Here is a 27,026-nt window from a genome sequence, read left to right on the forward strand (position 1 = left end):
GGTCTGTTTGAAATTTTATGTTGTTGCTATAATTTTAATATATTTTCTGCTATGAAAAAATAAAATAATGTTATATAAATATGCTATTGCTCTATTCCCTATGCCAATTTTCTTGTTCATTTGATTCATTTCCTTCTCACGGAAAAAACCCACCATTCTCTGTTTTCTTATTTCTTTCAAATATTTTAATAGTAAATTTATGATTTAGATTTGTTCACTTTACTAATTTATTTGTCGAAATATTGACTTTTCTATTTTATTGTAGGTGTTTTCTTTTTTAAATTGACTTGATGCGACTTGACGGAGATAGGTGTCTGCTTTTTTTTCCTGGTAATATATGCTCTTAATGGATTTTATTAGCAGTTCTGATCAATATTTGTTCGGTTTAAATTAAATGTATAATTCAGTTTTCTTAACCGGATAATTAGGTTTGTGACTGATCATGTTGATTATCAAAGGACACACTTGCCTCTCTGAAATCGGTCTACTGACATTTATATTCCTTTAGAATGTCATGAATAATAATACCAACATCTTATTTTAATCATTCAAGTAAAATTTTGATCTATTATAATTTTGCCTCTACATATTAAGATAAAGTGTATTTTTTAGATTTCTTTATCTAAACCAAGAGAATGTGTTTTAAACAACCAAGCATGATCTTATGTTTATTTCCTTTTTGTTAATTAAAGAGGGTACTCTATTTAGATTGTTTAGATTTTCTTCTTGGTTATTGTTGTGGTGTCAACAACAACAATAGATCAAAAAGAAGATATCATCAGACTTGGTTATTACTTTCGTATCATCAGAACCTTCTTGGTTATTGGAAACTCAATCCAGGAGATGAAACTTACTGTCACAGAGAGTGTCGAAGCGATTTACAGCTATGTTTATACAGAAATCTTTCTTCTATTGGAACACTGGAGGAGGGATGGACGAGATGGAATTTTTGGAGGCTAAATGCAACATAAATGATCTGGTCTCAGAATGTCAACGATATCAGGATGCAACTTCAACAGCATTCAGCCTCAATCTTTATGTGAATGGCTTTCTTCTATTTTGGTGCTTTAGTGGTTGGGTCGGATTGCATTGTTGTGGTTTGGATTTCTCTTCGCTATTAATTTTCTTTGGTGAGTTGTTGCTTTATGGATCTTCGGATGAATATCGGTTTGATCATGGGATGATTAGTAAGGCCCTGTTTGTTTTGAAGACAGCAACCAACATTTTGCAGGATAGCTGCCGATTGCAAGGTGAGAATACCTTGGTCTTGAAATTACTTTTTTTCCTCCAGAAATGCACATCTCTCTGTTGAGCTCTCCCATTGATTTTTTTTTAGTGATTTAATAACTTGCTTATTTTGTCAGTTGGAGTGTATGATGGCAATGAGGTCCCTTCAATCCTTCCCATGTGATGTATAGCTGCCTCTTTGCAGTCATAGATAAAGCGGGTGGAGGAACTTACTTGGATTCTGCAGTTGGAGACACGAAGGGTAATGACTTCAATCTTTTGTTTGTAAATATTAAGGGTTTGTGGTTGTAAATATTAAGAGCGATGCTATAAACCATTTCATATACTTTATCTCCTTCATCTAATTTTTGGAAAAATGTCCAGTTTTTAAATATAACATTTCAGAGTAGTATGATGATATTGTCCATCATTCAGAGTATTTGTAATTGGAAACAAAATATCTTTTTGCACTTGACAAACCAGCAATTTTGTTTACAGGTGGATATTGGAGGCCTCCCTAGCATTTTCACCTATTTGACATTGGAAAAAGAGGACTCAGATTGTAATGGAGGAGGTTGTACAAGCTGTTGAGAATGTGATAAAAGAGTGGTGGGATCAGACATCAGGAAGTGGAACACAGGAAGCGACTTCGCTTCCCACATTGAATTACTGAAAAGTCCCCACGAAATCTGTGGTAAAAACAACAAGGGCTGCATGGCTATTTCCATACTCAAACCACATCAAATGAAGAGTAGTGCTGAATATTGTCATTGGTCTCATCAACCCTTATCTCTGGCAGTTTATGTTATTTGTTGTATGTTGCTAGCTTAAAGTAAAGTTGTGGACTCAACCTTGTTGATTATGTGACTCAAGACAATTGATCTGCTAGAACTGTAGGTTTAGTGATCCATATTTTGTCTATTTTGAGTTTTGGATCTCCCTCTCTCATGGGTTCCAAGTTAGCTTCAAGGAAATAAACTTATTGGGAAGATCCACCATGTTGCTCGTCTAATCTTAGCTGAATTTCCATTTCCCCTTTCCAAACTTTCCTAATGACATTGGTCTTAAATTTGTGTTATTTTCACTTCATAATCTCCTCCTACGTAATTTTGTAAGTTGTTTCCTACCTAACATAATGATTGTAATTTAGCAACATCTTGTGAATGTATCTATCTATCATAATGATTGTAATGTAGCAACATCTTATGAATGTATCTATCTATCATAATGATTGTAATGCTTGAACTCAGTTGTTTTTTAACCATGATATTGCATCCTCAACATTTCTATACAGAGAGAAATATGGTAAGAAGCACATGGCAATGAAGAGGTACATTGTGGGTTAAATGAAATTTGAAGAATAATATACTTTTACTCTCATGTTTTTTTAAAATGGTATTATACTTAAGGTCTTGGGTCACACGTGCAACGCACGTGCACTTTTCCTAGTGTAGAAAAACCCGACTCATTGCACACAGAAAACATCATTTAATATTCTAAAGGTTGGAAATTAAAAATATGGTCTTGGGTCTCACAAGAGACGAGATAGGAGCATAGACATATGCAACAGGAATTAAGAAGAGCCAACATGATCAGCAACTAAAAGGGAGATTAGATAGTATGAAGAAGATTAAGATGGCTACCCATCACCAAAAAATTATTATTCCTTTACTTTTACATCTTTCAGTCCTATTATCAATGCACCTTGATGGATCCAATAAGGGCACCCTGCTGCTGATTTTTGCAAACACGCCCTTCAGTTTAGCATTTGAACCAATAAATGAATGCTTAGGATCGTCTTTGAGGCGTGTACTATCCAAAAGTTGGGATTAACAAATGAATGGTTCAGATTGGAAAATGATATGATATAATCGCGTCCCTTTATTTTTTTTACTTGAGACAGCCTCTTCAAGTGTAAAAAAGTAGTCATAAATACACTAGAAGTGGCAGCTCAAGTCAAGAAAAGCGGAGCGAATATATCATCACTTCCCTTCATTTCTTATTTTCCTTCTTGAAAAAATTCGGACGGAGAGAGAGAGAGACAAAACCCTAACCTTTAAACCCTAGAATTCCCAATCCTTCATTTCATAACCCTACCAAAACCCTAACCTCTCTCAGTTCGCCATCAATGGAGTTTTGGGGTAATCATTCATTACCTTCCCCACATTTTTCTTCTCCCCCTAATTTCTCCATTCGTGGAATTTTTTTCTTCATTATTATTGTGGTTTCAATCTCTGAACTGGTTCACCTATTTGATGGCTTCGATTGTTCTTCTCTCGTTTGTCACCCTAATCAGAAAGATTTTCTTATCAATATGTTGATAGATGCTTGATACTTTTGGTTTATTATTTATTCTATTTTGTAATTTCTTTCTTATATCTATGCATTTCCTCAATCTGGTTCTTCATGAGAATCCTGCATTAATTTCATAACCACTAGCCTGAGTTAGCTAATTCAGTTCATCAAATATGTTAATTGCTATATTATACATGAATGGAATTTTTTTGACAGTTCTATCAATTTTAGCTGATAAAGCCTAGTTAAAGACCGGATTGGTTGCTAAGTGAATATTTCAATGGATATGTGTGAGCACTTCCACCTTGGTGCCACCCATTCTAGCAGCATGGCAAATATCTGTTGGGCTTGGACAAATTCCAGCAGTATGAATTTGAGTTTATTTAGATGCTATGTTATATGCATTTATGATTTGATGTTAGAATTTATTTAATAACCAATATTGAATAGAAAAGAAAACGAAGCTAAATACAGTGTCAGTGTCTGCATGTAAAATGATTTGTTTCCTCATCTACAATGAAAATGGAACTTATTGATTGATTGATTTTTTTTTTTTTTTTTGACTGAAGCTGTTTATCTTGTAAACTTGTTATGCTGTCTAGGTGCTGAAGTCAAAGCTGGGGAGCCCCTTAATTGTGATCCTGGTCGTGACAAATATGTTCATCTAACGCAGGTAGTTATCAAATCAAAACATTTCCCCCTTTTTTTCTTAATTTCAAATCAGTTCTTTGCCTTCACTAAATAAGTGATCTCCTATTAAATGTTCTCTTGCCATTATGCAGGCATCGCTAGGGGGATTCAATAAAGAGAAAGCAAGTGAGCCTATTCTCCTCTATGTGAAGGTTGGGGACCAGAAGTTAGTCCTTGGAATGCTTTTCCCACAAAACTGTGCTCACATGTCGTTTGATCTAGTCTTTGAGAAAGACTTTGAACTATCTCACAGTTGGAAAAATGGGAGTGTCCACTTCTGTGGTTACAAGACTATCATTCGGGACGAATATCCTTTGGTGTATTAAATACTTATGTTTGTCTGGATATTGCATTATCTTTTTCTTCGTTGATTGGTTCCTTGACCGTGGTTTCTTCTCTTCGTCACATCTGATGTCCTCACTGGTAAGTCTTGAAATTTAAATATGTTTCTGTTGCGGTCAAAAATTGGGGATCTGTCGATGTGGCTTAGGAAGAGCTGATGTATACCTGCGTGAGGTAGCAAGCGGTCAGATGACTGACCCAGAGTGGTTACTCCGGGAAGGCCCTCCGATGCTTAAATCAGTGATTGCAACAGATAAGGAAAGCTATGAATTGTAAATTTTGGGATCTGAACCCTTTCCTTTGAACCTTTGAAGGCCATTTATAGTTGGAGTCTGGGTATTAGATTACCCTTTTGCCCTTAGACAGGTGTCAACCTGTGATTTGATAGAATTTGCTCTAGGACCTTCCTTAGTGAGATAATTACTCTGTTATCCCCCGCCACGTGTCATTTTGCGAATGGGTGGTCCATTTAGGCCCCATCAGTTCCTCCCGATTCCTCGGGTCGATTTTCGAGCTGGGGTAGAAAGAATCAATTGGAAGCCGTGGGACTTGTCAGGTCGGCTCAATCAAGGTCGGCTCAAGTGGGGCTGATGTTGGATTTTATCGTTAATTGAGAAGCGAGGCTGTCAGGTCGGTTGTGAACGACCGGGTTGAAGCTCGCTTTGTCGTTCAGTGCAAAGCGAGGTGGTCAAGTCAGTTGTGTACGACCTGGTTGAAGACGAGCTGCTCGCTCTGTCATTTAGTGCAAAGCGAGGCTGTCAGGTTAGTTGTGTATGACTTGGTTGAAGACGAGCTGCTCGCTTTGTCGTTTAGTGCGAAGCGGCGCTCTTGTCGGTTGTGTACGACCTTGAAGATGAGCTGCTTGCTTTGTCGTTTAGTGCAAAGCGAGGCGGTCAGGTCGGTTGTGTACGACTTGGTTGAAGACGAGCTACTCACTTTGTCTTTTAGTGCGAAGCGAGGCAATCATGTTTGTTGTGGACGACCTGGTTGAAGATGAACTACTCGCTTTGTCATTTAGTGCAAAGCGAGGCGTTCAGGTCGGTTGTGGACGACCTGGTAGAAGACGAACTACTCGCCTTGAGTAGTTTTTGTCTTTTAGGGAACGTGAGGTGTTCAGGTCTATTGTGGACGACCTGATTGAAGACGAACTACCCGCCTTGGGTAGTTTTTGTCTTTTAGTGAACACGAGGCGTTCAGGTCGGTTATAAACAACCTGATTGAAGACAAACTATTCGCTTTGTCGTTTAGTGCAAAGCGAGGCAGTCAGGTCAGTTGTGGACGACCTGGTTGAAGACGAACAACCCGCCTTGGGTACTTTTTGTCTTTTAGCGAACGCAAGGCATTCATGTCGGTTGTAGATGACCTGGTTGAAGACAAACTACCCGCCTTAGTAGTTTTTGTCTTTTAGCGAACGTGAGGCGTTCAGGTCGGTTGTAAACGACCTGGTTGAAGACGAACTACTCCCTCTGTTGTTTAGTGCAAAGCGAGGTGGTCGGGTCGGTTGTGGACGACCTAGTTGAAGACGAACTACCCGCCTTGGGTAGTTTTTGTCTTTTAGCGAACACGAGGTGTTCAGGTCGGTTGTAGACAACCCGATTGAAGACGAACTACCCGCCTTGGGTAGTTTTTATCTTTTAGTGAACGCGTGGGGGGAGAAGGTGAAAGGGCATCTCGCCTCGTGATCCGTGCACATTTAATGCGCTTAATAGTGTGGGGACGTGTGGCATCATCCTGGCCGTGAAGTCGAACGGTTGCGATCGGAGAAGTTGGTTTACCCATGGAGGGGCTTACAAAGCAGGCGGAGACTCATTTCTTCATTTCTATTCTCTTCTTCCTCTCTTCTTCCAGAGTTTGATCATCCTCCTTTGTTCTTGAGCCGCTTTGAGTTCGGGGGCCCCCCTTTTTTGTTTTCTAAGTTCGGCAATTCTTTTCTGATTTGTCCTTCGCTTTGATTTTCTTTTTATTGTACATGTCCCATAATTCGAGTTTGAGTACTTCGTCTGGAGGTGCTTCACCTATGGCTCTTCCTCCGGTAGTGCGTCTTCTGGGAGTGTTTCTCCCAATATTACTTCGTCTTCGGCTACCATATCCGACATGGATCGTGGTTCTGGTCAGGAGGCAACAATTGGTGTAGATGACGAGGAGATCTTATATTTAGGTGAGGGCGGTGTTTACGAAGTTTGGTTAGATGATTTAGATCTTCCCCATGGGGTTGAGCCTCTCGATAACGACGACGACGTTGAAGTAGAGGGTGATGACGACGTCGAGGTTGAAGAGGAAGGCGATGTCGGCGAGGACGGCGACGAACTTGAGGATCTTTTAAAGTTAGGAGGATCTAGAGAGGTTCATGCCCTAGCTCGTATGGAGGCCGACCAGACATATAATATAGTCGCTGTCAATGAGTCAAGTACGCTAGACGAGAGGAGGCTCAATTATATAAGAGTTAAGTATTGTGTTGCGGTCAAAACCTGTGAATGGCTGAACTGGGGGCAAAGGGTGGGTAGGCGACCTTGCTTTGGATCTACACACACGTGCAAACGGTTAGAAGACCAACCTGGAGGGGGGGGGGATTCTCCAAGAAGGTCCTCCGATGCTTAAGTCAGTGACAGCAACAGATAAGGAAATTCAATAGGAATAGTAAGTTTTGGGAATCGTGTCCTTTACCTTTTGGGTTTTACCCTTATTTATAGTGGTTGAGGATGTAGGGGTTAACTTGTAATTTCCCTTGTAGCGTAATTACCATGTCGCCCCTGAGCGGATGGCAGTGAGCTGTAAATATCGCCGTCAATGAGTTAAGTACGCTAGACGAGAGGAGGCTCAGTTATATAAGAGTTAAGTATTGTGTTGCAGTCAAAACCCGTGAATGGCTGAACTGGAGGCGAAGGGTGGGTAGGCGACCTTGCTTTGGACCTACACACGAGCAAACGGTTAGAAGACCGGCCTGGACGGGGGTTCTCCCAGGAAGGCCCTCCGATGCTTAAGTCAGCGACAGCAACAGATTAGGGAAATTCAATAGGGATAGTAAGTTTTGGGAATCGTGTCCTTTACCTTTTGGGTTTTACCCCTATTTATAGTGGTTGAGTATGCAGGGGTTAACCTGTAATTTCCCTTGTGGCGTAATTACCATGTCACACCTGAGTAGATGGCAACGAGCTGTAAATATCGCCATTTGCAGCGGTCTTTTGTCGACTATGGGGAAATTACTTTGAGGCCCTCCTGATACCTTGAGGCACTTTGACATGTGGGGCTTGCCGATTGGACGGTTATTTTTTCCCTCATCAGTTGCCCCCCCACCCCACAACTCCTTTAGGACGTTTTGAGGTCTAGGGGAGTGCAAACTACTTGGCCGACCCTGGGGAACTGGCTCTTCTTGTCCTCTTTTTTTTTTTTTTTTGGGGGGGGGGGGGGGTGGTCGGCTGGTGGGCGTCACCTCCTTTCGGACGATCTCTAGATGTCGGGTGGCGAAGAGATCGATAGTGGTCATTGATGACCTTATTAATTCGATCTCTTTTTGTACGGCCTCCCGCCGTTGGACCGTGTGGAGATCGGTTGGGATCTTAGCCGATCTCTTTTTAGACGGCCTCTTGTCGTTGGATCGTGGGAGATCGGTTGGGGATCTTAGACAATCTCTTCTTAGCCGATCTCCTTTTGGAAAACCTCCTGTCGTTGGATCGTGGGAGATCGGTTGGGGATCTTAGATGATCTCTTCTCAGCCGATCTCCTTTTGGAAATCCTCCCGCCATTGAATCGGTTGGAATCTTAGACGATCTCTTTTTAGCCGATCTCCTTTTGGAAAGCCTCCCGCTATTGAATCGTGTGGAGATCGGTTGGGATCTTAGACAATCTCATTTTAGCCGATGTCCTTTTGGACGGCCTCCTTCCAAACGATCTGCAACTTAGGATTTTCAGGGACCCTTCGAACGCTGTAAAATGTGGAGGCCGGCCGGATTTTCGGACGTCCTCTTTATCGGATGTCTTCCAACCGTTGCACTGCGAGGAGATCAACGCTTTATTCGGACGATCTCTTCACGGACGAACTACAACTTAGGATTTTCAGGAACCCCTCAAACGCTGTAAAATATGGAGGTCGGTCGGATTTTCGGACGTCCTCCAACCGTTGCACTGCGAGGAGATTGGTGCTTTATTCCGACAATCTCTTCACGGACGAACTACAACTTAGGATTTTCAGGAACCCCTCAGACGCTGCAAAATATGGAGGTCGGTTGGATTTTCCGACGTCTTCCAACAGTTGCACTGCGAGGAGATCGGCACTTTATTTGGACGATCTCTTCACGGACGAACTACAACTTAGGATTTTCAGGAACCCCCTCAAACTCTGCAAAATATGGAGGTCGGCCGGATTTTCCGACGACCTCTTTATCGGACTCCCTCCAACCGTTGCACTGCGAGGAAATCGGCGCTTTATTCGGACGATCTCTTCACGGATGAACTACAACTTAGGATTTTCAGGAACCTTTCAAACGCTGCAAAATATGAAAGTTGGCTGGATTTTCGAACGACCTCTTTATCGGACATCCTCCAACCGTTGCAATGTGAGGAGATCAGCACTTTATTCGGACGATCTCTTCACGGACGATCTACAACTTAGGATTTTCAGGAACCCTTCAAACGCTGCAAAATATGGAGGTCAGCTGGATTTTTGGACGACCTCTTTATCGGACGTCCTCCAACCGTTGCAATGCAAAGATTAGCGGGTTTTTCGAGGGCATTAATGGTGATGGGAGTCAAGACGTGACGGTCCATAGTCCTTCAATGGTGTTGTGACATGTTAAATGCGCCCGTTTGTGGAGTCGAAGGGACGTGATTTATGGCCTCGATCTCCGTTACACGGTTATATAAGGCTTGGGTAATTCCTCATTTTTCACCTTTGCCCATTTCTATGTCAAATTTTTACTCAAAGGAGCCTCGCTTGGAGTTCGGTCACCGTTTCGGTTTTTGGGATCAAAACCCTTTTTTCCTCTCCTTTTTGATAGGTATACTCCAATTTGGATCGTTGCCGTTCTTGTTTTTGTTTGCTTCTTTCTTTTTAGTAATGTCCAATGATCCAGAGTCTGCTCTGCCCTCTAGGGGGCGGATTGCCGAAGAGGTTAGGGCCGGTCCTTCAGACTTAGCTGTAGTGCGAGACGAGTTAGAAGCTGAAGACGGACGTAGTGAACTCCCCCGAAGCCAATAGAGTCGTAGCTGAAGACGAACGTAGTACGTTACGGCTTGGGGATCTTGAGTCCATTAGGGAGGACTATTTCATCCCTCCTGAGTTTCAACTGAGGTTGCCCCGATCTGGTGAGCGGGCATGCACTTGTCTGCCTGACGTTTATGTATATGTAGAGACTTTGAAGGGCGGTTTTAGGTTTCCAGTCCACCCTTTCATAGCCGAAGTCTTGTCTTTTTATGGCCTTGCCCCGATTCAAGTGGTGCCAAACTCCTCGCAGGTGCTTATAGGTTTCATTTTTATTATGAAGCGGAGAGCCCACCATTAGCTTATTTCGCCGATGTGTTTCATTGAAGCGGCATAAAGAGCACGGTTGGATGTATTTCAGCCAAAGGATTGGCGTGAAGTTGATATGGGGTACGCCCTCCTCCATCCACGGGTGGAAGGACAAGTACTTCGTCGTCCGTTCTAGGGTGAACTGGTCTTTTAGTACGAGGTGGAGGGATATGTACATAGAGGAAATTAATATCTCTTCACAACTGAGTCCGGCCGAAATAGAGATCTTTGAAGACCTCTGCAATGAAGATTCGGTCTATTGGAAAGAGTTTATAGTTGAGAGGATGTTGAAGTGATGCAGGGTTAGCTCCGCCACTGATGAACGTGAGTCCTTGCTTTGAGAGCTGAACTATAACTTAGGAGATTTTTATTTTCTTTTCGTCTTCCTCTCATCCTTTGTTTTGCGCATGTAGAAATGAATGCTGCTGATTAAGCTGGTTTGAAGAAGAGAAAATCCACGGCTACGACCTCTTCTCCTCCACCAGCGAGGTCAGCTTCACGTCTTGCCCGGCCGGATCCAGTCCAAATTCCGCCCTTAGGGGTGTCCTGCCGTTCCACCACGGCAGGGAAGTCTCGGGCGGCACTGAACGCCTTTCTTCAGTCACAGATCGGATCTGGGGCTCGGGCCCCTGTGCTTCCCGAAGGATCTGCGGTATTGGCCCAGCCGGCTCTCGGGGCTCAGGCATCCCGCCGGCCTGCGGAGGAGTTTGACGAGGTCTATAATTCGGACTAGCCTGTTCGGTTGAGGGACACCGGCGTTAGAGACACGTTCGTGGCCTATGAGATCGTCTCAAAGGCCCGGCTTCCCCAGTATGTCTCCATGATGAAGCACCAGCCGGTTGATGCACTCCGGAGAGGATGGGCCTCATCAATCTACAATGTAAGTTGTAGCTCGGCTTTTTTGTGCAGACAATGGTCAATGGTCTATACATGTTTCTTGGAATGACCTTTTGTGCAGGCAATGATCTATGCTGGTGCGATGATGGACCAGTCTTTTTTTGTCGGTGGCACCATTACCGACCTGAACAATAACGTTGCTTCCTTGGAGTCCACCCAGGAGAGGCTTTTGGGCGAGATCAAGGTCCTCGACGAGGCGATCAAGAAGTTAAAAACCGACGTTCAAGGGGCGACTGATAAAGCTGCCTTTGATAAGGAGAAGATGACGGAGCTTCTTGAGCGAGCCGAGGCGGCTGAAGTGAAGCTCAAAGAAAGGGAGGAACAGGAAGCCCAGGTCGGAGCAGATGATGTAGAGCAGTTCAAAGCATCGGAGGAGTACAAATCCGCCATGTATGACTTCAGTACTCTCTCTTACGAGCAGGGCTTTACTGACTGCAAGAGGAAGGTAGAAGAGAAATACACCGATCTTGGGTTTGTGATCGATGATGTCTTCATGTCTGAAGATGAAGACGACGGTCAGGACGGCAATGAACAGGAAGGCGGAGGCCAAGGCGGGGACGAGGAGGTTACCAACACCGCCCCTCCTGTCCATGAAATCGACCCATGAGCCGGTGTTCTGGGCTTCTGTTTGTTTTGTTTTACTTCCACTTGTAATTCAGCCATGAAGCCCATTTTGTAACTTTTTGGACAAGTAATGAAAAGGCCTTTTGTTCCAAATTTGGCCAAGTCTTAGTTCATCAATTTTCTTATGTGTTTTGGATGATCTTCCTTTGTACGAAGTACACCTTGAGATTTTCTGGAATCCGTTAAATGTTGCATCATAAGAAGGTCGGCTGGATTTAAGACAACCTCCTATTGGTTGAACTCCAACCGTTGAGTTGTGAAGAGGCCGTCCTTGGAGTAGTCGACCTCCCTTTGTATGAAGTACAACTTAGGATTTTCTGGAATCCCTTAATCGTTGTGCCATAAGAATGTCGGTTGGATTTACGGACGACCTTCTATGGGTCGACCTCCAACCGTTGAGTTGTAAAGAGGCCGTCCTTGTAGTAGATGACCTTCCTTCGCATGAACTTCAACGTAGGATTTTCTGGAATCCCTTAAACGTTGCGTCATAAGAAGGCCGGTTGGATTTACGGACGACCTTCTATTGGTCGACCTCCAACCGTTTGAGTTGTGAAGAGGCCGTCCTTGGAGTAGACGACCTTCCTTCATATGAACTACAACTTGGGATTTTCTGTGGAATCCCTTAAACGTTGTGTCATAAGAAGGTCGGTTGGATTTATGGACGACCTTCTATTGGTCGACCTCCAACCGTTGAGTTGTAAAGAGGCCGTCCTTGTAGTAGACGACCTTCCTTCGTATGAACTTCAACGTAGGATTTTCTGGAATCGCTTAAACGTTGCGTCATAAGAAGGTCGGTTGGATTTACGGACGACCTTCTATTGGTCGACCTCCAACCGTTTGAGTTGTGAAGAGGTCGTCCTTGGAGTAGACGACCTTCCTTCGTATGAACTACAACTTGGGATTTTCTGGAATCCCTTAAACGTTGTGTCATAAGAAGGTCGGTTGGATTTATGGACGACCTTCTATTGGTCGACCGCCAACCGTTGAGCTTATTAGTACCCCCAGTGTTTTATCGTATACAAATAGGATTTGAAATGAATTTCTGAATTGAAGCAAAGATCTAAGTGTTCATTTTTCATTAACAAGAAAAACCTGGTTACAACTGGGTCGTTACACTGACTTCTTTTTCTTTCTGTCTACTGATAGAACCTTCGGAGGTTCTTGGAATTCCAGGCGTGAGGGAGTGAGTGGCCGTCCAGTGTCTCTAGCCAATAGGTTCCAGGTCTTATAATCCTCACCACTTTGTAGGGGCCTTCCCAGTTCGGGGTGAGTTTCCCAACCTTGGTTGGTTGTGAGACAAAGGCTCGTCTCAGAACCAAATCCCCAACCCGGTAAAGCTTATCTTTCACCTTAGTGTCGTGGTACCTTCCTACCCTTTGGTGATATGCCACCATTCTGATTCCCACCCTTTCTCTCGCTTCCTTCAACAGATCGAGGTTGCTTCTCAACCCGTCCGAATTGTGTTGCTCGTTGAAGTACTCGTTTTTTAGTGCGGGGGTACCAATTTCCAACAGTATCAGCGCTTCAGTTCCGATGGTCAGGTTGAAGGGGGTTTCTCCCGTTGGCGTCCTGGTTGTGGTGCGATATGCCCATAAAACATGGTACAATTCGTCGGCCCATCTTCCTTCGTGGTCATCCAGTCGCTTCCTAATACCTTGCAACAAGACGCGATTGGTAACTTCAGTCTATCCGTTGGTTTGGGGATGGGCCACCGATGTGAATCGTTGATCTATTCCCAGGTCTGCATAAATCCTTCTGAACTTTGCACTATCAAATTGTCTTCCGTTATCGGTGATGAGGACTTTAGGGATGCCAAAACGGTAGATCACGAATTTCCAAAAGAAGTTCGTGATGTTGTGCTCAGTTATCTTGGCCAAAGGCTCTGCCTCGACCCACTTTATGAAGTAGTCGATTGCGACGATCACAAACTTTCTCTGCCCACTTGCTGGAGGGAACGACCCCAAGATGTCCATTCCCCATACTGCGAAAGGTATCGGGCTTAGAACCGGGACCAGCGGTGTTGCAGGGAGATGGTCAATCGCAGCGAACTTCTGACATATCTTGCACTTTTTTACGAGCTCTGATGCATCCTTTCTGAGAGTAGGCCAGTAATATCCTCTCCGGAGTACTTTATGTGCTAGGGCCTTTCAGCCCAGGTGCTCTCCGCATATGCCTTCATGAACTTCCCTGAGTGAGCGAGCTGCTTCGCTTTGCCCTAGGCATTTCAAATAGGGCCACTCGTCTTTGTGTAGGACGAATCGGGCGGATCGCATGATAATCTTTCGGGACTCTTTCTTGTCTTCAGGCAATGTCTCGTGCTTTAGGTATTTGACGATGTCGTCCATCCATGAAGGTCCTTGATTTATTTGCAGAACTGTTTCTTCTGTAAGATCAATGCTCGCCTTCTTTACCTTGTGTAGGTATTTAGACATCCTCAGTTCTTTGGCTTCGTATTCTCCGTTGACCTGATTGACGATCAGTTGGGAGTCGCTATGGGCCTGGAGGTCATCTGCTTCCACTCCCAGCGCCAGCTGCATACCTGCAAGGAGGGCCTCATACTCGGCCTCATTATTGGAGGCTTTGAAGTAGAAGCGTAATGCATATTCGACAGAGAGTCCGTCTAGCCCTGTGAGTATCAATCCGACCCCACTCCGGTATATTAGAGGATCCATCAACGAAAAGGTTCCATTCAAGTTCACAGAACTGTTCTTCCGGGATAAGATCTTCGCTTGTGGGGCCATTATTATTTGTGAGCCTCGTCTCTTCTTCGGTGTTTATCCTTTCTTTTGTTATAGGCTCCTCAGGGGTTGGCCCTTGCCCTACAGTTGGCTCACTTGGAATGGTACACACTCTGCGAGGAAATCTGCTAACACCTGAGCTTTGATGGCTGGCCATGGCTTGTAACGGATGTCGAACTCGCCCAACTCTACAGACCATTTCACCAACCTACCAGAGCTGTCTGGCTTGTGCAGTATTTGCCTTAGGGGTCGGTCCGTTAGATCGTCGATAGTGTGTGACTAGAAATACAGCCTTAGTTTACAGGCCGCCATGACTAATGCATAGGCCACCTTTTCAACCTTATGGTATTTGAGCTCCGCATCATGTAGCACTCGACTAACATAGTCTACAGCCCGGAATCTTCTCGAGCTAGGACGGGGGCCAGAGTATTCCCCGTGACGACTAGGTAGAGAATGACTTGCTCTCCAGGCTCCTGCTTACTAAGTAAAGGTGGTGAAGTAAGGCATGTCTTTCTCGTCGAAGGCTGTCTGACATTCCTGAGTCCATGGCGAATTCTTGGCTCCCTTCAGGGCTTTGAAGAAGGGAAGGCATTTCTCCGCGGACTTGGAGATGAGCCTTCCAAGAGCGGTAACTCGTCCGGTGAGCCGTTGAATCTCTCTGATGGTAGTTGGCGGACTCATCTCTAACACGGCCTGTATCTTCTCCGGGTTTGCTTCAATGCCTCTCTAGCTAACCATGAACCCTAGGAACTTTCCCGCTTGCACTCCGAAAGCGCACTTAGTCGGGTTCAATTTCATATTGTTTTGTCTCAAAACCTCAAATGACTCTTCCAGATCGCCAACATGTTGGTCGGCTTGAAGACTCTTGACGAGCATGTCGTCCACATATACCTCCATGTTGCGTCCGATCTGCTTTTTGAATAATTGGTTGACTAGCCTTTGATATGTCGCCCTAGTGTTCTTCAGACCGAAGGGCATGACTGTTGTAGTACAAGCCCTGGTCCGTGATTAATGCCGTCTTGGGATGTCCTCTTCGTACACCCTGATCTAGTTGTAGGCTTGTAGCCCAAAAAGGCATCCATGAAACTGAGTAGTTCATGTCCCGATGTAGCATCGGGAAGGGGTAGCTGTCTTTTGGGCACGCTTTATTTAGGTCGGTGAAGTTGATACAGATCCTCCACTTCCCGTTAGACTTCTTCACCATAGCTACATTGGCCAACCAGTCTGGATAGTGTATTTCTTTGATGAACTCGGCTTGAAGCAATTTCTCGATCTCCTCCCTTATAGCTTTCTGTCTTTCGGGCGTGAAACTCCTTCTTTTCTGCTTCACAGGTTTGTAGGTGGGGTCGACATTGAGCCTATGGACACTTAGCTTGGGGTCGATCCCGGGCATATCAACTGGGGACCAGGCGAATACGTCCGAGTTTTGCATCAAGAATTTTACCAGGCTTGTCTTGAGATCGTCTGGGAGCGGGGATCCGATCTGAATGACCTTCTCTCGGTCCCCATTCTCAGAGAGGGGAATGCTCTCCACGTCTTCAACTGATTCATTTCTCATCATCTGGGCTTCGTCCAGTAGGTCAAACATCTCGATCGGGAGTGATTCAGCTGCGAGCTTTCCCTTCAGGAGTATTACATAGCACTCCCGGGACTCAATCTGATTTCCTCTAACTTCTCTGATACCTTCAGGGGTGACAAACTTCATCTTTTGGTGATAAGCCGACGTGATGGCTCTTAGTAGGTTTTGCCCGGGCCTTCCTAGAATTGCGTTATAGGCGGATTGGGCTTTAACCACCAAGAACTCTATCACCGCGAAACTGTGGTGTGGGGCACTGCCAATCCAAACGGGAAGCTCTATGGAACCTTCGACTTGCACGATGTTTCTAGAGAAACCATATAAATTGGATTCGAAGGGTTTCAAACGTTCTTCCGGGATGGCCATATGCTTGAAGGCATGGTAGTACAAGATGTCTACCGAGCTCCCGTTATCTACCAACACTTTCTTCACGAGAAGGTCGGATATAATCATGTCGATGACCATCGCATCGTTATGGGGTAACAGAACTCCTTCGAGGTCCTCGTTCGAGAAAGATATGGTTTGGTCCGTCTTTGGCCTTTTACCTGGGAGATGGGCCGAACTGACTTGCCTTGTATATGCCTTCTGTCCTGATGAAGAGGTACCGCCCACCGTTAGACCACTAACTATTGTGTTGATGATGCCAGTAGGCTGCGGGGGATGATTCACTCTACCAGGGCTGCATCACCTTGCGTGCTTCTATAGGTTCTCGCCATCATAGCTGAAGCGGGATGCCCTCTGCATCACCTTGCGTGCTTCTTTCCTATCATCCTGGAGTTTTCCATCTTGAAGATATCGAATGATTTCGTCCATCCAACACGGTTCCCTCTCCACTTGCATCAACTTTTCGATCTCCGTTTCGATGGCGGCCCTCTTCATGTGCTCCACACATATGCGACCTAACGCTAAGTATCCCGATGTTGCCAGTCGGGATAGTGCGTCTGCCTTCTCATTCTCTTCTCGAGGGATGCGTTCTACTTTAAAGCTTTGAAATTTCTTTGCGATATGCTGGACTCTGGTCAAATACTTAGCCATTCTTGAGTCCCTGGCTTCAAACTCACCTTTCACTTACTTGACGACCAACTTCGAGTCGTTGAAGGCTTTGAGTTTGTCCGCACGTACCTGAATTGCCAGATTCATTCCCGCTATCAAGGCTTCATATTCCGCTTCGTTGGTGGATGCGTGGAATCCGAATTGGATGGCGTATTCGGCAATGAAGTCGTCGGGTCCTGTCAAGATAAGGCTGGCCCCGCTTCCTTGTGCGTTAGAGGAGCTGTCTACATAGAGTTCCCAGAGGGCGTCTGGACCTTGCCGATCGCCTTCGCTTGGACCACTGGGTCCTTCGAGGTTCGGTGCCTCTTTCTCATGCTCTAGCTCCCGGGAGTAGTTGTATTATCCCCACCCGGAGGTTGTTGCGAGCTCTCTGCATCGTTCACACCTTCCTGCTCCCCAGGTGTAGTTGTATTATCCGCACCCGGGGGTTGCTGCGAATTTTCCTACTTCTCCTCCGATTATGGTTGTGACGACCCCAGTTGGTTCGAAAGATGGTTCTATTCCGAGGGGGCTTACTGGAGCTAAGGACTTTGCTCGGCTTCTCTACGATGGAGACCCTTGCGGACTTCTACCCCTAACTGGACTATGAGCCCGGGATTCTCTTCTGTCTTGGCCTTCGCCTTTGACATAATTTCTCAAGTGCCCCCGCTTGATCAACAGCTCAATTTCTTCTTTCAGGTGCCGACATTCGTTGGTGTCATGTCCATGGTCTTTGTGGTACCTGCAGTACTTGGTCCTGTCCCTCTTGTTGCTTTTGCTCAGCGTCTTGGCTGGCCACCTAAGAAAGTCCTCATCTGTTATGGCTGCCAAGATCCGGCCCTTGAGGTGTTGAGTGGGGTATAATTTTCTTCTTTGTGTGGCGGGCTCTTATCCTTTCGGGGTGGTCCATCTTCTTGTCTGTGTTTGTGGTTCGATGATTGCCCATTCCTTTTCTCTTCAGGTTGGCCACCATGCCTGTTGTTCAGAGCCGCCACTGTGTCTTCTACCGAAATGTATTTTTCTGACTTCGCAATGAGATCAACTAAGGAAGTTGGTGCCTTCCGCACAATGGATCACTTGAAGTCATCTGACTTAGCTCCTGCTAGCAAAGCGTTTACGGCTGCCGATGGATCCAAGTTGGTTATTTGCAGGGCTTCCCTATTAAATCGGCGTACAAAATCCTTCAAAGACTCATCACGCTCCTGTTTTAGCGCCATGAGGGATGTGATTGTTCTCTTCGGTCGACGACTGCTCATGTAGTGCTAAACCAAATTGTCCCTGAGATCTTCAAATGAGTTAATGGAATTCGGTCTTAGTCCTGAGTACCAATCTCTGGCCGCACCTACCAGTGTGGTTGGGAAGGCCCTGCACAGGAACCCATCTGAGACCTTATGTAGCAGCATCATGGTTCTGAAGGTCTCCAGATGGTCTATGGGATCAGTTGTCCCGAGTTGTCCCGTCGTATCACGGGATCAGTGGCATTTGGAAGTCTCGGGGAGTTGGTGCATTTAGGATGGCTTCGTAAATGGAGGCTTGCTGCTGAAGACCTTGAGATCAGGATTCTTATGAACTTTGGCTAACTCTTCAATCCAATGATCGATTTCTTCAAGTTTGCGCATCATGTGCTCGTCTTTTTTGTCTCCTTTTCTTTCCCCGTGCCTTTTATGTTCTTGTGGAGGACTAGAAGCGGAGTCTGATCGACTCTCGGATCTTCTCTTCCGCTCTTGGTGCTTTCCCTGGCCTACGATATTCTTTGGGCCTTGCTGTCGGTTTACCGATCTCGATCGATCTCGATGTTAATCGTGACTTGGTGAGGGAGATCATTCTCAACGTCTGTTTCGACTCATCGAAGGAGACCGGTCACGACTGTGCCGGTAGTATCGATTGGACGAGCGCGGGCGAGATCTGAGACAGTCGCGCTGCTCTTCGCGCTTGTGAGACACTCCCTCTCTTTGCATGCGTGGCTTTGGGGATAGTGGACGCGCAGGAGGAGGGTTAGAGATGATCTTGACTTGGTTAGTTAGATCGGCCTCTTGTTGCATCATGTGATTGAACTGCTCCACTGGGAGTTGCACAACGGGCGCGGCCGAGCGCTGCTCTTCTAGTCCTTGATCCTCTGGATGAACTTTAGCTACGATCTGTGAAGCTAGGCGTCTGCTTTTGGGAGGAACCTTGGAAGGCGGAGGGTCTCTAGGTGGCTGCTGGGAGTGGGCACCTCGTCTAGATCCCGCACCTCGACCTGAACTCGTGCGGTTGCTTTTCCTGCCTGTCATGTGGGAGATTGGGGACAGCTTTTCATTCGAGTCCCACGGATGGCGCCAAACTGTTGTGGTCAAAAACAGTTATGTGAGGTGCAATCCAAGAAAAGCAAACTTGACTGGGATATGATTGGATATTGTAGTGGGCGTCTGAGATCGGCTCTGTACCAAGACGAATCCTGCGCAAGGTAACACCCAGTCAGAAGGCCAACCCAGGGGATAGTCCCCGGACGGGCCCTCCGATGCTTAAGTCAGCACAGGACATCATCTATAAGCCGTACAGAATAGAAAATAGCTATGAATAGTAATTTTTTGGGTTTCAGACCCTTACCTTTGAGCCTTTAGTGGCTATTTATAGTAAGTGGATGTGGTTGGTTTACCCTTCTGCCCTCTGACAGGTGTCGCCCTGTGATTGGGTAGAATGTGGATTTGTCTTTCTGTTCTTTTCGGTTAAGTACATAATTACCCTTTGCTGGGTAGGGTAATTGGGGAATTTTACTTGGGGACACGTGTCACGTTCGGGTTGGACAATCATTTTTGGGTCCCTATAACATGCGTTCAACTTTTTGATCCGCTCTCTCTCCTTCCAGACTTGCCTTACGAGGTCGGCGCTCGTCGAAGCGGGGATGGTTCCTTCGGGGCCGATGTCTATTGGTTGATCTCGAACGGTCTCCATGCTGGTAGGGTTGGTAACTCGGCGATGTAGATTTCTCACGAGCGCGGTGGACGTGGTGGACGTACCGATCTGAGGAGACCGGGTGGTGCTCATAGTACATGAGCATCTCTTCTCGTCCGGTTTCCACGCTTCCATCTCGTGTCGGTTGTCACTCCTGTTGGCTTCTCGTAGGAGGACGCTCTACGAAATCTTTGAATTGGTTTGCGAGGGCAGTAACCTGTTCCATTAGCGCATTGAATTGTTCGATGGGCGCTTGAGGTTCTGGCATGACAGAGGGTTGTCCCTCTAGCAAGGGGTAACGACGACCTGCGAGGCTATGTGTCGCCTTGGAGGTTGGTCCATGGGAGGTGCTGACTTCGCACCCTGAGCTGAGCCTGTGCGGGCGCTCTTCCTAGGTGGCATAGCAAGATCTATGAAGGCTTCTTGTTCGGGTCCCACGAATGGCGCCAATCTGTTGCGGTAAAAATTGGGGATATGTCGATGTGGCTTAGGAAGAGCTGATGTGGACTTGCGCGAGGTAGCAAACGGTCAGATGACCGACTCGGAGTGGTTATTCCGGGAAGGCCCTCCGATGCTTAAGTCAGTGATTGCAACAAATAAGGAAAGGAAAGCTATGAATAGTAAATTTTGGGATCTGAACCCTTACCTTTGAGCCTTTTAAGGCTACTTATAGTTGGAGTCTGGGTATTAGGCTACCCTTCTGCCCTTAGACAGGTGTCAGCCTGTGATTGGATAGAATTTGCTCTAGGACCTTCCTTAGTGAGATAATTATTCTGTTATCCCCCGCCACGTGTCATTTTGCAACTGGGTGGCCCATTTTAGGCCCCATCAGTTTCCATTCCCTGTTATAGTTTTAAAATCATTTATCCTATCAAATCACTCCTGTTCAATGACGGAAACCTATATTTTCTGATTCAATTTCAAATTCCAGATACAGATACTGATTCTGATGAGGATATTCCAATCATGGTTAAGGAAAATGGTATCAAATTACTTCTGCTATTCATTGTGATTCAAGTTATATATTCATACTGGTTCTTTCTTGTGATAAATACATCTATTTTCTCTTTCACCATTTAGGGAAGCCCGAGGCCAAGGAGGAGGTAAAATTAACAGAACGAAAAAAAGATGACGAGGATGACGACGACGACGAGGATGATGACGATTATGATGAATCAGATGACGAGGTATGTTTTTTCCTCTAGTGAAATAACATAAGAAAACCTCTTTGGCTACAAAATTAGTAGGATTACTGGATGCACATAATGATTTATCATCCTCTTGTAAATGATTGTTACTGGTATACACCGTGAATCTGTAGCATCATACAAGAAAGAACTTTGCTGTTTTGTTAATTACTGGTTATGCCTGTTAAAAATCTCAATTTTCCATCTGCTGAATGTCTCGGTTTTGATTGGATGTGCCTTATGGAACTACATCTTGGCATTATCTGAATCATTGTATTTCCATTATTTCATTGTGGCTAAAAGATCTGTGTTTTTTTGTGATTCTCGGCTGCTACAAAAACTTCAGCAAGGCATATAGTGACAAGCCTAATTTTGCATGGTTTGGTTACTCAAGGTTTTATGATGGATTCTGTTTAGGACATGCTTCAAGGAGAAGACCAAAGTGATGACGAGAATGATGGTTTGGATGAAGTTACACCTCCGAAGGTATGTTTACAATGCCTCCCTAGTTAAGCTCATTTATTATTGAATTTGTGGATAATGTTACATCTTCTTTATGGAATTTGTCTGTTTTCTTTTTGTGAAGGCTGAATCAGGCAAGAAGAGGTCTGCAGAACTTGCTACTAGGACGCCTCTTCCTGAGAAGAAGGCCAAGTTGGTTACCCCCGTTGGCCAGACGACAGGTATGTACCTCACCTTGCTTGTATGCAGCTATTAAACATAATGTTGATTTTATATATTGTGAAAAAATTGCCCAATCCCCCTTTGCGAGGAGTACAATTAAGCTTTTGAATAGTGGAGTGTTGCCGCTGAAATCTGACCAGATGATGGATGGGGTCTCAGCTGGAAGCACTCATGAGGTGATGGCATGCACTCACAAACAAATGGTCAAGAAGCACCCGGAGTTTGGACTCCCTATGAGCTCTCTAGAATTAAATGAGTGCAAGAGCATTAACTGCCTACGTTGGGAATTGTGCCGTTCATTAGCTTAGAAGAAAGGTTGTGGATCGGGGTTAGCTTGGCCACAAAAGCGCGTAGGTGTCTTAGGAAATCCGCGCTATAACTTAGTTCCTTTATTTTTCCTCCTTTTGACTTTAGCACATATCTGTTTCTCTGTAGAGATGGATGCTGCTACCGAGGCCGCCCTTAGGAAAGTTGCGAAGGGAGCTGCCAAGAGAGGTCTGTAGAGATGGATGCTGCTATCGAGGCCGCCCTTAGGCAAGCTCCAAAGGGAGTTGCCAAGAGGAAGGCATTGGAGGCTTGTCTTCCTTTGAGCTCGCGATTAACTCAGACTCCCCGACATACGCAGGGAGAAAAATGTCCATGGGTTCTTACTGCTCTAAGGAGCGAGGCGATGGAGTCCTGCCAGCAGGGTGAAGGGCAGGTCAGCTCATCAAGCGCAGCCATTGTTATTCCGATTCCGCCATGTCCAATTTTGGCGCAAGAGGCTCCAGACACGGATGCCCCCCCGGGCACAGAGGCCGGGCCGCTTTAATGTGGCCTTTCGTCCGGACTGGGAGGTCAGGAGGAATGATATCGGATTGGGCGATGCTCGGATTTCTATGGAGATTGTTCGAAAGGGGCAGTTTTGGGTGCTAAGATCCAAAGTCGAGTGGGAAACAGCCCAGATCGTACGCTAAGGTCTTTAAGCAATCACTTAGTGGAAAAGGAAGTGATCGAGCGATGACAACCAAGAGTGCCACTAGCAAACTTTCGGGATAAAGCTCGTGTGTCGTGTGAGCCGCTCGACACGGTCATAGAAGGGGTCTGTCAGGCCATATACAATGTAAGTCTCAGTTCGGGCTTTTAATTTGGCGTGCATCTCTATCTTATTGATCGTATTAATAGTATTTGCACAACAACAAATTTACAGCGGAGATCTAATGGACCGGATGATGAAGATGTATGTCCCTGTTTATGGACTGAACAATACCATCCAGGGCTTGGAGCAAGAAAAGGCTCAGCTCGAGGCAACAATGCAAGGACAAGTTGAGGAGATCGCTGTCCTCAAACAGAAGCAGGACGATTTGAGAGAAGCTGAGAAATCAGCTCTTGAGACGCTCTATGAAGTGACATGCCGAGCTGAGGCTGCCGAGGCAAAACTTAAAGGACTGGAAACGGGTGCTGCGGAGATCTGAAGGGCGGCCGTCACGGTGTACAAGGGGGCCCCGAGTTCCAAAACGAGTTGTAAGCTTCTTAGGGAAATCCTACCTAGTGGGATTTAACGAGTGCAAGGTGATGTTGGCTGAGAAGCACCCCGATATGAAATTGGATGACATTGTCCTTTCTGAGGATGAAGAGGATGATGTCGTTGTCCAGGACGGTGGATTGGTGGAACAACGCCAGTCAACCTGACCTCGCAGCATGTCGATCTCTCAGAGCACTTAGCCGTATAGGACGGCTCTTCAGGGTGTCTCTTTTTTGTTTTTATTTTTATTTTTTTTGTACTTCGGCCGTGAAGCCCACTGATGTACTTTATCCGGATCGAATGAAGACCATGGTTTCAAATTTCGTTTTCGGTCCTCACCGAAATCCGACACACCATTAAAAATATTATTTTATTTAATACCAAATTTCGTCCGAAACCGAAATTTCGGGAAAATATTAAATAATAAAAAAATCGAGATTTTTTGTTGAATTTCCTTAAATTTCGGACAAAATTTCAGCCGAAATCGTGTAACGTTTTGGGTACTGTACATTTCAGTTTCATCAACCAAAATGGTCAAAATTTAAAACCATGATGAAGACTTTTTCGGTGATGCTTAAGTGGTAGTTCGTATTTTATATATTCTCTTGTGCTTGCCCTAGTTTGGATCTCACTTGGTCAGTGTAATCTAAATTCATGTTTGAACTCGGAGGTTGCGAGGACCGAACATGGTCCAGCCTGTAGTCATACTTAAGCTGTAGTCATACTTAAGCTTTAGGAAGGGGGATCCAACCCGAGTTCGTACTCAGGTTTTTGGACTTTTGACCGAGCAGATCAGCATTAAACCCAACCTGAGGTTGTGCTCAGGTTTTAGGTCATAATAACCGATCTTAATCGATTTCAAGCGCAGCCCTAAGTCACCCTCGAGCTTTAGGCTGGGATCCAACCCAAGCTGGTACTCAGTTTTTTTGACTTTAGACGGCCTTAAACCCAACCAGAGGTTGTGCTCAGGTTTTAGGTCGTACTAACCGAGCTTATCGATTTCAAGCCCAGCCCGAAGTCACCCTCATGTTTTAGGCAGGGGAGTCCAACCTGAGCTGGTACTTAGGTTTTTGGACTTTTGATCGAGCAGATCGGCCTTAAACCCAACCCGAAGTTTTATTTTGAATGTTAATGAAAGATATTATTAAAAATCAAGAAGAGCTCACGACCGAGGAGGTCAGGAGCTATACAAACAAAGAAAAACAACAAAATAGCAAACAAGATCAGCAAGGCAAGAAGTCAAAACACTCTAAGGCGACTTTCCAGACCCCTTCTCGCGCAAGCTTTTCAGCAACACAATTTACCTCTTCATTGATGTAAACCTATATTTTCTGATTCAATTTCAAATGCCAGAAACAGATTCTGATGTGAATATTCCAATTATGGTCAAGGAAAATGGTATCAAATTACTTCCACTATTCATTGTGATTCAAGTTTTATATTAATACTGGTTCTTTATTGTGACAAGTACATATGTTTTCTCTTTCACCATTTAGGGAAGCCAGAGGCCAAGGAGGAGAAGCCTAAACTTGCTATGGATAAAGCTAATGCTGCAAAACCTGAATCATCAGCCGCTAAGAAGGATGATGATGAGGAGGAGGATGAATCTGAGGAAGATGAATCAGATGACGAGGTTTTTTTTTCTCAAGTGCAATAACAAAAGAAAACCTATTTGGTTACAAAATTAGAAGTATTACTGGATGCATATAATGACTAATCATCCTCTTGTAAATGATTGTTACTGGCATACACCATGAATCTGTAGTATCATACAAAAAAGAACTCTACTAATAATGCCAGTTAAAAATATCAATTGTCCATCTACTGAATGTCTATGTTTCGGTTGGATGTGCATTATGGAACTACATCTTGGCATTATCTGAATCATTGTATTTCCATTATTTCATTGTGGCTAAAAGATCCGTGTTTTTTAATTTCTCAAATGTTCGTTTCTCATTTTTTGTGGTTCTCCGCTGCTACTAAAACTTCAGCAAGGCATATAGTGACAAGCCTAATTTTGCATGTTTGGGTACTCAAGGTTTTATGATGGATTCTATTACAGGACATGCTTCATGGGGAAGACCAAAGTGATGACAAGGATCCTGGTGAGGGTGAAGCTACACCTAAGGAGGTATGTTTACAATGCCTCCCTAGTTAAGCTCATTGATTATTGAAATTGTGGATAATGCTGCATCTTCTTTTTCCATATGCCTGTTTTCCTTTTGTGAAGGTGGCTGAAACAGGCAAGACGATATCTTCTAAACCTGCTGCTAGGACGCAAGGTCATGGTAGAGTGATGTACGCAAGTCATCTTGATACATACCGAAGAGAGGCATATGTATCAGCACCACCGATAGCTCCTCCATTACGACCTCCATGGTATCCCTACACAAACAGGCCAATAGAAATGGATTACAACAGAACAATGGAGCTTCGTGATCGTCGGCTTGTGGAGTTGGAACCTCCAAGGACACTTGATGAGTTTCAACGCCGGGATCCCTACGCTTTGTACCAGGACACTGCTATCTACCATGATCCGCGCCTTCCAGCAGGCCTACCCCCCGGGTATTTTCCTCCGCCCTTATACCGACACTGAGACGTAGAAACTGTGGATTGAAAATTTGTAACTTTCATCTTTGACAGACCATTTAAAGCCTGTCCTCAAATCTTCTTAAAATGTCTTCTTTTGTTTGCAACTCTCCTAAACTTGCAGAAAAAGGATTTGAACTACCATAAACTAGTAAAAATGCACATGCATTCCATTTAACATTTAAACGGAAAAGGTCATTAGATAAAAACTTCTGTTACAGAGTCCTTAAGAAACACAATATTTATGCTATTATATGCTAAAAAAACAAATTTTTGAGGCCATTATCAAAGAACAAAAACTCAAAGTTAATAGTAAAAGAATATAAGTAAATGGATTATAAAAAGATGCATCAAAACTGAGTTTATTTTTATTTAAAAAAAAGAGAGAATGCATGGATATAGGAAGTTAATAAAATATAATATAACCTCCAAATTCCAACCTAAAATTCGGAAAAGATAGAGTATACACAAAAATCACATAGCCAAGAGTTGGTGTTCATTTAGTAATCAGGCATATCTTTTACACATGCCTCTGTTTAAAAAATGAAAAATTAAATAACAAAAACCAAAGGGAAAATTCTCAAAAAAATATGATTTTTATCTGAAATTCTCAAAAAAGGGTTAAGTTGGCTAATTTCTCAAAAAGGGGTGAAACGCATCCCAATGAGTGTTTTTGGACAAAAATGCCCTTGTGTTGGTTTTCCCTCTAAAAAAGTAAGCAACAAATCCCAATGCATTTTTTCACCTAACATTTTGACATTTTTACCTTCTTCCCCATGCCAAAATCAAACGCCATTATCTTTGTAAAAAACCCAAACGAAATTCCATTACAAAGAGGTGAAACTCCCCTCTCCTAAAATGTAGATTTTATTGGATCTTTTATTTTTCTTTGGCAATCAAACCTAAGCTTCTCAAGTAGGTCCATTGTGATACATTTGCATAGGTTTAACATGTTCCTTATAATGCTATGGTGTATTGTCATCATCTTGTTTATTTGTTAGGGATTTGTTATGGTTTTGTTAGGCATTTGTTATTGTCATCATCCTCTTTACAATGCTATGGTGTATTGTTTAGATGGCCTAATGCTTGGATATATGGTGTATTGTCACTCGGATGTTATGGTGGTTCTTAGTTTAAATGGCCTAATACTTGTGAGAATGACTATATTTATAGGGTTTTAAACACTCAGAAGCACTCATTA

The 27,026-nt window shown here is 44.4% G+C and overlaps 2 protein-coding genes and 2 long non-coding RNA genes across 5 annotated transcripts; all 4 read left to right on the top strand.

Annotated features, from left to right (window-relative positions):
- The first annotated feature begins 851 nt into the window (after positions 1-851).
- Positions 852-2,321, top strand: LOC143863247 (uncharacterized). Its single transcript, XR_013240838.1, has 3 exons — positions 852-1,250; positions 1,365-1,489; positions 1,726-2,321. It is a non-coding gene; the product is annotated as an uncharacterized LOC143863247 (long non-coding RNA).
- Positions 2,322-3,181: 860 nt separating this feature from the next.
- LOC143863813 (histone deacetylase HDT1-like) lies at positions 3,182-25,932 on the top strand. Its single transcript, XM_077374583.1, has 11 exons — positions 3,182-3,368; positions 4,125-4,195; positions 4,305-4,519; positions 4,619-4,635; positions 20,793-20,843; positions 20,942-21,048; positions 21,466-21,534; positions 21,635-21,731; positions 24,733-24,869; positions 25,299-25,367; positions 25,467-25,932. The coding sequence occupies exons 1-11, from the start codon at positions 3,356-3,358 to the stop codon at positions 25,830-25,832; spliced, it is 1,212 nt and encodes a 403-aa protein (XP_077230698.1). The 5' UTR covers positions 3,182-3,355; the 3' UTR covers positions 25,833-25,932.
- Positions 4,642-20,786, top strand: LOC143863814 (uncharacterized). 2 transcript variants are annotated; one of them, XM_077374585.1, is made up of 2 exons: positions 4,642-10,940; positions 11,019-20,786. In XM_077374585.1, the coding sequence occupies exons 1-2, from the start codon at positions 10,881-10,883 to the stop codon at positions 11,562-11,564; spliced, it is 606 nt and encodes a 201-aa protein (XP_077230700.1). In that variant the 5' UTR covers positions 4,642-10,880; the 3' UTR covers positions 11,565-20,786. The 2 variants fall into 2 exon arrangements, with proteins under 2 accessions (XP_077230700.1, XP_077230701.1); XM_077374586.1 differs by having other exon boundaries at positions 11,052-20,786.
- LOC143863816 (uncharacterized) lies at positions 21,756-24,583 on the top strand. Its single transcript, XR_013240992.1, has 3 exons — positions 21,756-22,082; positions 22,168-22,834; positions 22,922-24,583. It is a non-coding gene; the product is annotated as an uncharacterized LOC143863816 (long non-coding RNA).
- Positions 25,933-27,026: the final 1,094 nt, after the last annotated feature.

This window comes from Tasmannia lanceolata, unplaced genomic scaffold (genome assembly GCF_043159265.1).
Source record: "Tasmannia lanceolata isolate RefF3 unplaced genomic scaffold, GAP_Taslan_0.1 ptg000044l, whole genome shotgun sequence".
NCBI lineage: Eukaryota > Viridiplantae > Streptophyta > Magnoliopsida > Canellales > Winteraceae > Tasmannia > Tasmannia lanceolata.

Bases quoted from the DNA above. Each gene is read 5' to 3' on its own strand.
- LOC143863813 (XM_077374583.1), top strand. The intron at 21,732-24,732 runs GTATGTACCTCA...TTCACCATTTAG, and splicing joins CCCCGTTGGCCAGACGACAG to GGAAGCCAGAGGCCAAGGAG. The intron at 25,368-25,466 runs GTATGTTTACAA...CCTTTTGTGAAG, and splicing joins GTGAAGCTACACCTAAGGAG to GTGGCTGAAACAGGCAAGAC.
- LOC143863814 (XM_077374585.1), top strand. From the start codon at position 10,881: ATGATGAAGCACCAGCCGGTTGATGCACTCCGGAGAGGATGGGCCTCA. The intron at 10,941-11,018 runs GTAAGTTGTAGC...CCTTTTGTGCAG, and splicing joins GGGCCTCATCAATCTACAAT to GCAATGATCTATGCTGGTGC.